Here is a 13,093-nt window from a genome sequence, read left to right as displayed (position 1 = left end):
GGGGGGCCGTGGCCGCGTGGTGGCCGCTGGCCTCTCCGGCAGCTCCCTTCCCTTGGCGGTCCCGCGTCAGCGCGCCCCTGCCGCGCGCCCACCTGGGGGCTCCGCGCAATGCCGCGAAGAAGCATCGCGCCTGCTGGGCTGAATCTCACTCGCAGCTGGGTTTGCAGGTGAGGGGCTGAGGCCCCAGGAGGGATAGTGGTTTGCCCAGGGTCACACATTCAGATCAGAGCTCAGGTCTTCAGAATCTAAGAGAGGCAGGGCCATACCCCTCCTTGAACCCCACCTTCATCTTGCTGTCCACTGCCAGGCTGGCTGGCCTAGGGGACCCGCCGACATGAAATTTCCAGAAGCCCATGTGGCAGGGAGGATCCTAACCCGCAGCAGGTGTTGCGGGCATCTCCCCGGGGAAAGAGGGGATGGAGGCTCCCAATTGGAGGGCAATCGCTTTTAAGGAGGCTTGATCAAGCTTGTCTTATTCTTAGAGCCAGGGAAATTGAGATGGTAAAAGTGAAACTTAGAGACAAAGTCTCTTAATCTCTTTCCCCATCACGGATCCCGATTCCCTGCTAAAGGCTGGCACTGGGACTAACCTAACCTTCCTGCCGGCTTTGGGCCTTCCACAGGACCACTTGCTGAGAACACTGCCCTCCTGAGCCTGGCATCTCAGGACAGTAAAAAGTCAAGGAACAAGTATATGGCGCAGAGCCACCTCTACCCGACAGGTATCTCTCCTGGGACCATGACTTTACCTGCAAACCCCAAAGTCTGGGGGTGGAGGTACCACCAATTGGTCAGTAATTTTCACAATCACAAATCTGATCCTGTTACCCTTCTTAACATCCTTCGGTGGCTTCCTTCCTGCTGTCCTTGGGAGGAAGACCCGAGATAGTGAACATGCGTGCAAGGCCCTGCCCCACTGCGCCTCCGCTGCCCTCCCAGCCTCTCCTCCTCGCAGTCCCTGCACTCTCTCTAGCCACTGGCCAGCTTCCTTTCAGCCCCAGGACCTCTGCACATGCTGTTCTCAAAGTCTGGGAAGATTTTTTCCTCCTGTCTCTGACACCCAACCCCCTTGACCTTGTCAATTCCTACTCATTCAGATCACAAACTTTCACTCCTCTGTGGAACCTTTACTTAATGCCCAGACAAGACCGTGAATTCTTGCGCTTTTTCTTCATTGCACTTATTGTTCGTTATATTTGTGCCATTATCAGCTTAATATGTCTGCCAGGCATGTCTGCAAACTCTGGGAAGCCATAGCTTTTTGCTCATCATTGTGTAATCTCCAGTGCCTAGAACTGTGCCTGTAAGTCCTCCATAAATACTTGTTGAATGAATGAAGTAGACAATAGGCCAGGCCGCAGACACACAAAATTGACTAGGGTCTGTGAGCTCAAGTTTAGAGCCAGGACTGGATAAGCACTTGGTACCAGAGGAAACTTATCAATCACAAGTGGAACTTCAAAGACCATGGCTGGGGCAGGTGCGGGGAGGCGGGTGTTCTTGAAGCATCAAAGGGAGAGGTCATCAGAAGGTGAATAAATGGCAGAAGCCAGCTCAGCGGGAGTAGGGTACCAGAAGACAGATTCACAGTGCAATAGGGCCAAATTCTGTCCAAACCCTGAGCGGGAGTTTCCCCTGCTCCACTGATGGAAAGGGCACACCCGCGTTACCTTGGGAAGATGCGGTGAGGACAAACGGGTGAGGCTGGTGAGTCACTGGGCTGCTTCACACAGTCCATGGAAAGCAGGGCGATGCTGAAGGTGAGGTTAAATGCTGGCACTCTCTGGTAAAAGCTCTCGCTATAGGGTGAGGGGAGGAAAAGGGCTGATCAGACAAGATTTGGAAATGGGTGTCCCCTGTGCCCTGTGGGGAGTGAACTCTACTGCTCTCCTGGCCCAGGGGCTTTCCTAGACACCCAGAGTCTTTGTCTAAGTGTCCGGGGTAGTCCTTACCAGCATGTCATCAATGTGGAGTCATCCCCACAGAGGGGCAACTTAACTCTCTTATCAGTGCCTCCCCTCCATCAAAGCCAACAGTCACCCTTTTTCTGTGGAAAATCTCCCAGTTGTCAAAGGAGATGATGGTGAAGTGTCTTCCTTCAAGAGGCCCGAAGTGAAGGGGAGAGAGATATCGTGCTAGCTGGAGGTTGAGGCAAGGCCAAGGAGGGTCTTTTTAGGCCAAGACTTGAGTGTCTTTTTAGAGAAGGCACTGAGGGGGGCAAGACTGAAGATGTGGTAAAGAAGGGGCGGTCTTGGGGAAAGTGGAGAAGTGAGCTTTGGAGAGGGGAGAAAGGTCTAGCAGGGAATGTAAGCCAGGTCGAGGGAACTTGCCTGGGGGGCTACTTTTTCTAAAGGAAGCAAGGACACCTACTGAACACACATGAGAGCGCGCAAGTGGGGTGGAAGCCAAATTTGAAACCGCAGCCTTGGGAAAATAAACATCGGTGTTTGGACAGATCCAGAGTTGGGGACGAGCAGGCCAGAGATGCCCCCAGAGTCTGGGTGGCCAGACCTTGACCAGCACCAGCCCAGAGACTTGAGATTCCTGCCGTTCTGTATGGGCGGCAGAGGCTCCCAGAATCTGACCACCAGGCATGGCCAGTGGGTCTGGAGAACATTCTGCACTCTCACCGGGGCAGATCAGATAACTGTGGGAGGCTCACCAGAGAGCAGTCTGAGCCTGAGAAACGAAGGAGACAGAGAGCAGCTCCACATGTGCCCTTCCTCTGTGTTGCCAACTGATTTTCCCAAGCGCCCCGGGCAGGAAGGCACTGTGCGCCCTCTGTGCCGACAAGGGTGACTCCACATCTCTGCTCCTTGTCTCTCAAAAGCTGGCTCCTGGAGAAATGGCTGATTTCAGTCTGGGGCGGGGAAAATACAAGTGGAGCCTAGAGCAGCGTGTAGTACCAGAAAGCAAGGCAGTGCTCAAAAAAACGACAGCGTGAGGGCACATCAAAGGGACGCTGAAGGCAATGGAAAGGGCTCCCCAAGGCCAAAGCTGGAAAATGTGAGCCACAGAATAAGTAACACTGTACAGGATTATAATGCAAAATATGAAATAAATATACAGGACTCCATACTGACATAAATTAATACATACACACATAAGTGGACAAGAGAAATCTTTCCTGCAGAAGTATTTCAAATATGTGTAGACAGCCCCCACTCCCTTGAGAGTAGGCTGGTCTTAGTGTCTTAGTGATTTTCTTCCAAAGAAGAGAGTATGGAACGGGAAAAATCATAACATTACAGTGGAGAAACCTGGAAGACACTACCTTGACCAAGTGGTCACCAGAGATAAGCCATGTTGATATCACGTACCCTCTGATAGCAAGTGATGAGATAGCAAGTGTACTTCACCTGTGTGATATTTTGTCCCTAAACCCATAACCCCAATCTAATTGTGAGAAACACACTAGACAAAAATCCACATTGAGGAACATTCTGCAAAATGCCTGACCAGCACTTCTCCAAACTGTCAAGGTCATATAAAACAAGGAAAGACAGAGAAACTATCACAGACCAGAAGATACTAAGGAGATGTGAAGACAAAATGCATATAAGATCCTGGATTAGATCCTGGAAGAGAAAGAGGAAAAGCTGGTGAAGTGTACATAAAGTCTTATGTCACATGTTGTGTGGTGATGTAAGATGTAAATAGTGGGGGAAACCGTGGGGTGAGGGGGGAGTATATGCGAAATCTGTATTATTCTTGCAACTTTTCTGTAAATCTAAAGATTGTCTAAAATAAAAAGTTTATTAAAAAAGAAAGTAGACCCTCCAAACCACAGCTATATAATAATAATAACTGCTAACTTTTTTGGGGGGAAAAAAAAAAGTAGTCCTGGGAGTCTCCTGTCTACCAATCCTCCAAGCAATCCAGTCACTGGCCATGTCAGAAAGGTGAGCATGCGGAATCCTGAACAGGTAACTCATCAGGGGACACCTGGGACTTGAAAATGTTTGCCTGACTCCAAAGCCAGCCATTGAAATCCATACTTTTCAATTTTCTTTTAACTGCAACCCACAGTGAGAAATACATTTTACACCGCAACCCAGTTTAGACTTCAACTTTACCTACAGTTACAGCTACATAAAATGGAAACAGAAGTTATATATAAGTGAAGGTTATACAAAACAATTCTTACCCTCTTGTCTGCAAAGCATTCTGACATTTTTCATTCTATTTTTAAAAGCAGTGCTGCTCACAACCCACTAAGTTGATTTCAAAACCTGTAATCTGTATATTTTTTTCTTTCAACAGCAAAACGAGGCTCACCGTGTACATGTGTGATGTAATTGTTAGTGTGTTCAGATTTCTGACACTGCTGATCCAGGGACTTTGAACATCTTTTTCTTCTGACCATAAGAGTTCAGTTCTTTCAACTGCATATGAAACAAATGTCTTATTAAAGCCATTAAGTGAATAACTGTCAGATATTATATAGCTATTAGATTATATTTGTGACTACTATACAGTAACACAGAAAATTTTTATTTATTTTTAACAATTAGTGATCACCTACTATGTATCTGGTACTATACTGGGCATTAGGGATAGTGCTTAGAAAAAAAACCCAAAAACCCACAGTTCTTCCATCATGGAGCTATGAGATTGGGTAGAAGCTATTAATCAAATAATCATACAAATCTATAAACTGTGATCTGTGTCAACAAAAGGGTCTAATTTCGGCTGAGAGGGGTGCTCAGGAGTGGCCTCTTTGAAGAGGCACCCAAGAAGAGGCATGAAGCACAAAGAGGTGTTTGCCAGGGATAACGAGGAGGGGAGAGGTCCCAGGTAGAGAAGGCTGTGCGACCGTCTTTGAGGTGGCAGAGAAAAGGCTGGTTTTGAGGATCTGAAAGGCTAGTGTGGTTAGAATGCGGTGAGTTTAGCAAGCCACAGGATGGGGTGGGAGAGGTATGTGGGGCCCTGGAGCTGGGTTCAGGATCTGGGATTTATCCAAATGCTCTGCATGAAAGGCTGGGGAATGCCACAATCTGGCTCACATTTTTTGAAGATCACTGTGGCTCTTGGAAGGAAAAGACAGAAGAAGGAGACAAGGATAAAAGTATATGCAGATCAGTTAAGAGGCTCTAGCAGGAGCCTAGACAAAAGATAAGGGCAGAGATGAAGGGAAGTGGATTACAGATTAGAGATACACACTGGAGGCAGACTCAGCAGGACCTGGTGGTAAACTGGATGTGTATCATGATATAAAAGTAGAAACACTGGACTCAGGCCTAGGCTATGTCCCTGCTCTGCCACTATCTCTATGACACCTGGCAAGCTTTTAACCCCTCTGAGCCTCAGTTCTCTCTTCTGTAAAGTGTGGGTCCCTTGTGGGACTGTTAGGAGATTGAGTGAGAGAATACATATGAAGTGCTTAGCTCCATCCCTGGTATAGTACATTCCCAATACTGTAGTAAGTATTATTATAATTACTGGCTAAAATGGTGAAAACGGGGTGAAATTTCCATTCTTTATTGTAACTGAATCAACACTGTTCTAATGGCATTTATAGTCAACATTTTAAACTTTAGTAGTGTTGGCCTGAGTATTCTGAAACTGTATGGAAACAGTTTACGCGTTTTCTGCTCAGTAATACTTTGCTGACCTGTGCCCAAAGCACTCCGCAGCTTCAGAGCACCTGAGGGTAGAATATGAGGCATCTCTTTAAGATGACACTGGATCAATAAGGGACCCCCAGCCCCAGCCCCTTCTGTTTTCAATCTAGCCAAGGACCAGCTCTCAGAAAGGCAAGCTATAAATGGGAAACAGTGGCTACCATCCGGGGCTTTCCAAGTCTGTCCCAGATACCTCCGGGGATTCTGACAGTCTTCAACCATTCATTTAACCTTAACTGAGCACCTCTTCTGAGCCAGTCTATGTCCTCAAACAGCCTAATCAGCAAAATATAACGTAACTGGGGTATGAAGAAAATTCCATGAGATACTGACGCTGCCTGGAGAAGGCTTCAAAAAGCGGGATCTTAAAGGACTTATGGGAGAGAGGTCCAGTTCTTGCAGACAGACCAGCACTTGCTAAGGCACAGAACATGAAAGGGCTTGACTAAAATAGGAGGTGATGGGGAATGTCCATGGGGATGGCTCGGCAACCATAGTGGTGGGAAGTGGCCAGGCATGAGGGGTGAGTTGGAACCACATTGTGAAAGACCTTGAGAGCACATTAAAGAGTTCAGACTTGATTCTGAGGGCCACAGGGAGCGAGCGGAAGTTCTGAAGTAGGAAGCTGGCATGATCAGATCTGCATCTTCCATGGTGCAGCAGCAGTGGGGGGAATGGTCTAGAGAGGCAAAGACTGGGGGCAGGAGAAGTCAGTTAGGAGGGTCTAAGCAAGACAGGTTTCAGCCAAGGCCAGGAAGGAGAGGCAGTGTCGATCGGCCTCCAGGAAGGGATGGGAGCCTGAAGTAGGATGGAGGAGCCAGGGAGCTCCTGCGTTACAGGGTCCTGGGAAGCTTCAGCTGCTGGGCGGAAGGGTTAATCATCAAACAATCCAATAACCTTGAGGTGGGGCTGGACCTCCCTGCTGCCTCTCAGCAGAACTATGAGGCGAAACTGGAAATGAGCTTGTGGGCAGCCCAGCCAGCTTCAACTGCCCTGGGGACATGTAGGTTATGCTGCTCTGCTGCCCTGAGCTAGCACATGGGTCATCACCATCCTGATCCTTTGGGATGTGTCAACTAGTGAGTCTCCTCCATTAGACAGTGATCTTAGGGGGCAGGGTCCCTCCCTGGGTTTTCCTCACCCTGTTTGTGCTCCATCCTCAGACAAGCTCTCTTCTTGGCTCTAGGCTCACATTCCTATTTGGCAAGAAATGAGCAAATTCCCAAAAGTTCAAACCAAAGCCCTAGAACTGAGTTGCACTGTGTCTGACTATCCTGCCTTAAAGCAGGGGTCTGTCCCTGAGCCAAGCGTTGTAGCCAGGGTGATGAAACGCCCTGACTGGACTAGTCTGGGTCATATGTGGCCCTGGAGTGAGGGGTGGAGGTGGCTTCTCACTGAGGGCCATGGTCTGGGAGTAGGACTGGAGCAGAACCCAGAGGAAAATGAAGGGCTGGGAAAATCAAAGTAAGTAGATACGGGGTGGTACCCCAAATGACAGATGCCCACTGTAAGCATGTAGTTAGGTTTGTTTCCCAGTGCCTGGTCCAGAGGAGATGAATGAGTTTTTGGAGGAAAGATGGTTAAGGACCTAGCAGAGTCATTCCAAGTTAAGATCTTCCTGGACAACCTGAAAAGGCCAGTTTCTACTTGGAGAGCTGGAGAGTAGGCATGATTCTGAGAATCTGAGTGGAAACACATGCTTTGACTCAGACATTCTCCACCTTGGCTGAAGATTAAAATCACCTAGGGAGCCTTGACAAAATGCCAGGGCCCCACCTCCAAAGAGAACAATTTAACTGGTCTGGCTGGTGCCCAGGAATCAGTAAGCCTTTGAATGCCCCAGGTAATTCCAACGTACAGCCACGGTTGAGAAACACTGCTCTAAGCCTCATGGTTCCCAAAGAGAAGTGGATTTGCACCCCAGAGCCCCAGAGTTTGGGAACTGGTAGGACCAAAAAGGAACACACCCTGGCTCACTGGCTGGACTTTCTTAAGACTTAGGGCTCTGGTGGAGAACTAAGAAACCGACGTCCTTGTGGGGCAAAGGAGGTACAGTATCTCTTCTGAGCACAGGGCAGAAGGAAATAATTCTAAGGCCTGCTAACTCTCTCTGAGAGGGACTGGGGTTATATGGATTCGCTGCCTCTGATTGGCAACAGCAGCAGAACAGATAGGCACCTGTCTATCTGTTCTGCAGTACCTGGCATGGGGCAGCCTCACAGAGGTGAGGTGAGATTCCAGAGCCATGTCTGAGGCAGACTCAACAAGACTGAGGATGAGTTAAGAAGATGGTGGAGTCATGTGTGGCACTGAGGTTTCCAGCTGGAGACGTTGAGCAGATGCTCATGCCTGTTAAGGATATACGGCATCCTGGAGGAAGAGGAGCAGCAAACCACACAGGAGAGATGAGGAGTGCAATTTTGGAATGCTGAGAAGCAGGAATCTGAGGAACAAACAAGAGGAGATGCCCAGTAATTAGATACGGCAAGTATGCAGCTTGCAAGGGAGCAAGAAAGTATCTGGACCCAGGAAGAGCATGTTGAAGGAGCAGAAGTAGGACTGAGGAAGGCACAGACGAACTCATCAGGGGAGTGAAGGAAGCCCGTGAGGATGAAAGAGTGGTCATTAGCACCCAGCGAGTCATGCTGTTCTAGATGTGGCTGGATTTAGCCAAATCAAATACCTTCTTTTTTAAAAAAGGAAATAACTCTTTACCAGAAAACTAAGAACAAAACAAAAACAAACAAACAAAATCACACAAAATAGAATCAAGTGGGTTTTCAACTCATTTTAATGTAGCAAATATTTACTGAACGCCTACTAAGTGCCAGACTAGGCCCAGATGGCTGGGCTTGCATGGTGAGCTTATCAGGCACACAGCCCTACTCCCACTCCTTCCCTAGCCCCATCTGGGAGGCCACGGTGACTCTGCTTCCTAGCATCTCTGCCTCCAATAAAGCTTGGCTCATCCACCAGTTGTTCTAAGTGAGGTCCCCCAACAAATCTGGGGTCCTCGTGTCAGGTAACACCTTTCCTGAAAGCTACCTGTCTCACATCAACTGCCTGCTGGGTTTTGGCTGTCTGTTCCACAAAGCCCTTGCCTAGGCTGCTCCAAGGCCACCTCCAGCTCCTTCCCAGCTCCCGCACAGAGCAGATCTGGCAGTTGGCCAACCTTTTTTGGCCATTTCTAACCATCTCCAACAGCTCGCTCCTCGGGGGTCTCTAGGAGTTTTCTTCTGTAATTTGTTATAATACCAGAAGAGTTAGCAGAAGATCACTTTGAATCAAGACAATAACTGTCTACTCGCTCAAAGCAAGAGGCCTCGCCATTATCGCCCGCCCCAGGGAGACTTCCCCTCACCATTTTGAGATTCTTCATCCCTCATTTCCCCCTGGCAGGCACTTCCACACACAGGCCGGCTGGCAGTGTGAGGGCTGCCTCTTCCGCTGAGTCGTCCCTTTAGAAATCTGCTTTCTATTACACATGATCTATTGTTGTCTTCACACATGCCCTCTCTTTCATTGGCGTAATTCTTCAGTCTATCAATTCTTACCTCCTTCAAAAACGGCATAAAAGCTGTCTAGGTGTTTGGTTTACTTCACTCGCGCATCCCTCTAAGTTCATGTGCTTCTTTATGTTTGCTGGTTTATCACTTTGTAAATGTCTTTCCTCTGTTGGTTTTTGGGTACATTATCTCCTGAACAAGTTGGGTTTTTTCCCCTAATTGTGGAAAAATACACACAACACAAAATTTACCACTTTAATCATTTTTAAGTGTACAGTTCAGTGGAATTAAGCACATTCACACTGTTGTGCAACCATCTCCACCATCCAGAACTTTTTTGTTATCCCAAATCCGAACAAGTTACGCAATGCCCAGAAAGTACGGACATGTTTAATTTACTTTTTATTGCTTATTCTGCACATAGTATGTGCTCTATAAATACTCTTGGCTAATTAGAGCAGGTAAGAGGTTTAACGTGAAAGGTAGCAAAAGGGCACCATCAGCCCACCAAACTGCCTCTTCTAAAATTACTTATTACAACAAGACAGGCAAGGCTGACCCCCCAATAAGGAGAAAACATATACCCACTTATTCTAGCTGGGGCCCAGCATCTGGCTATGACCTGGCCTTGGCTGGAGGGGCTAAGAGTCCAGAGCCCTGAAGACTAGGATGGGGAGGACGGGGCCCTTGTCCCTTCTGAGAAAACATGAGACTCTCACAGAGCCCATGTCAGGCCAAAAATAACAAACTGACAAGAAATCAAAGCACTTGGAGGAGTGAACAGAGCCTATTCATACTGAGACGCCGAGAATGACCAGGGCAGAGCTTCCCCAAACCTGCCTCATCACATAGATGCAGGGCATTTATTACACAGGCTGAGACGGTCCTTCTGGGGTGGGCCAGGGAGCCTGCATGTGCAGTGAGTACCTAGAGTGAGACTTATGAAAGGCAACATTGGGAAAGAAGGAACTAGAGCGTTCCATCGGCAAGGTGGGGCCAACCCAGCCACCTGGGGCTGTGCAGATAAAGGCTCCCGACCAGACTGACTTCATTCTCCCAGGAGCCAGTCAGATCACTGGGCTGCCTTCCCGAACGTAAGATTCCTCTGGGCTTGCTGTCTCTGCACACGTGGCCCTTCCCCTGCCCCACACCCCTTACACAGGGCTATATACAGGCTCTTACTTCTGCTTTTACTGCTGAAGGCCTTGGATGATCCCAGGTTCTGGCAGCCCTGCCCCCTGGCTTGGCTCCCCACAGTTGATGGATGACAATGAGATGTAGGCCCAATTTAGAACAAAAGAACCAGGTACTCATTGGCCAGGTATTAATTAAGGAATATCTATAGATAGTTGGTGACATCATATTCCATCTTTAGATCCAGCTGGGTCTTTGTATGGAAAGAAGCTGGGAAGCTTCTGTCTACCAACTCTGCAGTATGTGTTTACAAAAGCAGACACTGGACACCCAGTCCTTCACGGGAGCTGAAATTTCACCTGGGGGCCCTTCTGATACAAACCGGCTGAATGGAGGCTGGGAGGCTTGCTTTTCTTCCTTCCTTTTTTTTTCTGTTTTTTTTTTTTTCTTCCACATCCAGGTTGCTCCAGTGAGCCTCATGTTTTCATACAGCACAATCGTTGACACGACTATCTCTTCCCAACAGCCACCTAGGGTACGATGGATCAGAGTAGGCTATAGCAAAACAGGCTAGACATGTAGTGCCTTCCTTGTAATAAAGCCAGTAAGGCTTTGCTTTAATTAAAATACAATTTCTGAAACAGCTGCTTACTTATCTTCACTCCAGAAAGTTTACATAAAGTGGTGTTTCCATGGGATGTCAACAGGTGTTATGTAGCAGGGAAAGTTCCCATACTCCACAGATTTGAGAAATACTGGGCTAAGCAAAGTGAAATGGGTTGCTTTACTATTTTTTTAAGGAACCTCTCTCTAATATGCCCACGCACACTTGGGAAACTCTAAGAAGTGAATATGATGTACCATATTTTCTAAATTAAATGAATTTACTAGCAATGAAAACTTAAGTAGTTTTCCACAGGACACATTTTAGGAAACGCTGAAATAAAGAATACTATTACCCAGAGCCAACTGCACCCATAAGAAACAAGCAGTTGCTACTTTGCTTGCTCTCAGGTGAATATCACCTCCCTCTGAGGCACTGTTCTCTGGATATTTTGAATAAATTCGACATATATATATATATTTTTTAATTTAAATTTATTTTTATCACTAAAACATTCAACAGGTATAAAAAGGTTTGCAATGAAAAGCTCCCCTGCCTTCCTCTCTTCTCCAGCACAAAGCTCCCTTTCCAGAGGCAGCCAGTTTCTTACACATCCTTCCGGAGATTAAAACTTCCTTTCCTCCTTTTTTACCCAAATGCTGGTATTATTCTATATACACAGTTTTGCAGTTGGCCTTTTTTCACTTACCTTATCTTGGGGTTCATTCTATAACAGAACAAAGAGAGCTCTCTTCTTCTTAGGGCTGCATAGTATTCCATTATTTCAGACTGCTTCAGACACTGGTAGGGGCTTTGGGGTTACAGAAATGGATTAAATACAGTCTTTTTCCCAGCTAGCTCAGAGTCTAAAAAGTACTTTCTTTTGATAAGGGGCTGAGCTAGGCATCGCTGGCAAAAGTCACAGCAAACTGCTGCTCTCTTCAACATTTCCTTCTACAAAATAATTGATCATATCGCTTGTTTCCTATCTTACTTCTTCCCTGATTAGAAAAGAAAAGGATTCTCACTGGGGGGAAGTTCAGATTGTGTAGAGAAGCAGAAATTATGTCCACGGTTGTTTGTAAGCATTTTTGATAGCTGCTTAAAACTGCATTGCACTGATACACCACAACTTATTAAATTATCTCCCCATTCGCTTCTGCATTTTAGGAACCGAAGCCACCACAGATTTTATTATTTTAAGGAGACAAGGAAACATCTAAGTGCATATGCTAAATGAGACATGTAAGACAGCTGGAACCAGATATGTATACTTGAATATTATTTCTATCAAATTGAAACTGTATTATTGAATAATCTTAGGGAGCGTGCAGGGATAGAAAGTGAACAGTAGCTAACAGCTGAGACTTCAGGCATTGCAACAATTTGCTGGGTAGTAAAAATAAAAACCCTGCAAATTCAAATAGAATAGTACCTCTGTGTCCTCGGTAGCTACAGAAGATGCCTGCCAAACACATGTGACAAGTGTTTGTTGAATTGAGCTGAAAAGGCAGCAGGATGAAAAGGGACCTGGGATCTCTGATGAGGATGGAAGAGGATTCCTGTGCAGATCATTCTGATGCCTAAACCCAGTCAGGGCTGTACGTCATAACTGAGGGACAAAGGCTCCAGTGTAGAGGTGGAAGCCACAGCAACAGATACAATTCATACGAAGAGCATGGAGAACAGAACGAGAGTAGGTAAAGGGTAGAGCCCTGGACACACTAACCTTGGTGAGAGGAGTGTCACAACAGCCAAGGGCTTTGAGCAAGGCCTCTGTGACCTCAGACCAGAAACTCCCTTCCTGGGGCAGTGGGAGGACAGGGCTGTCAGGAGGGGTTGGAGACCTTTAGGGATGTCCAGGTCAGCAGGGGATTTGAGAGGGCTCAAGAGAAGGGGAGATCTGTTTGAGTACTGAGAAGATGTTCCTATTATCAGGGACCTTACAAGAGCCAGGGCTGTGACAAATGGACAGGACTCTTCGTTCCTTAACAATATAATTTTCCATGAAAATAGACTAAATAATGCACCACGCACTACCATCAAAGCTAAATTGGACTCCACTGACTCATAAGTCTTTTTATGTCCCCAGTTCCGATCCTTGCTTCCCATACAATTTGGTAAATGACAGCACTGTTGTTCTTTCTACTGAATAGTCTATTTCAGGAATGGCAGTGGACAGTCTATAGTTGTGTGTGCTATTATTACCTGTGGCATAGTGAAAT

The 13,093-nt window shown here is 46.9% G+C and overlaps 1 protein-coding gene and 1 long non-coding RNA gene across 3 annotated transcripts in view; both read right to left on the bottom strand.

Annotated features, from left to right (window-relative positions):
- The window catches only part of HOMER2 (homer scaffolding protein 2), an 81,338-nt gene extending 79,585 nt beyond the window's left edge, over positions 1–1,753 (bottom strand). Inside the window, exon 1 of the mRNA XM_023520981.1 lies at positions 1,671–1,753. Within this exon, the coding sequence (XP_023376749.1) occupies positions 1,671–1,738 (68 nt within the window). The 5' untranslated portion in view covers positions 1,739–1,753. The remainder of the gene's footprint in view (positions 1–1,670) is intronic.
- Positions 1,754–8,404: 6,651 nt separating this feature from the next.
- The window catches only part of LOC105302860, a 21,421-nt gene continuing 16,732 nt past the window's right edge, over positions 8,405–13,093 (bottom strand). The window contains exons 4-5 of one of the 2 annotated variants that reach the window (XR_002776435.1): positions 9,179–9,345; positions 8,405–8,860 (exon numbers count right to left, since the gene is read on the bottom strand). This is a non-coding gene — a long non-coding RNA (uncharacterized LOC105302860). Of the gene's footprint in view, positions 9,346–13,093 lie in introns of both variants that reach the window. The other variant, XR_002776434.1, reaches the window with a different exon arrangement.

The sequence above is a fragment of the Pteropus vampyrus genome, unplaced genomic scaffold (assembly GCF_000151845.1).
Source record: "Pteropus vampyrus isolate Shadow unplaced genomic scaffold, Pvam_2.0 Scaffold286, whole genome shotgun sequence".
In the NCBI taxonomy this organism is placed as follows: domain Eukaryota; kingdom Metazoa; phylum Chordata; class Mammalia; order Chiroptera; family Pteropodidae; genus Pteropus; species Pteropus vampyrus.
This window is presented reverse-complemented; position numbering and strand designations above follow the sequence as displayed.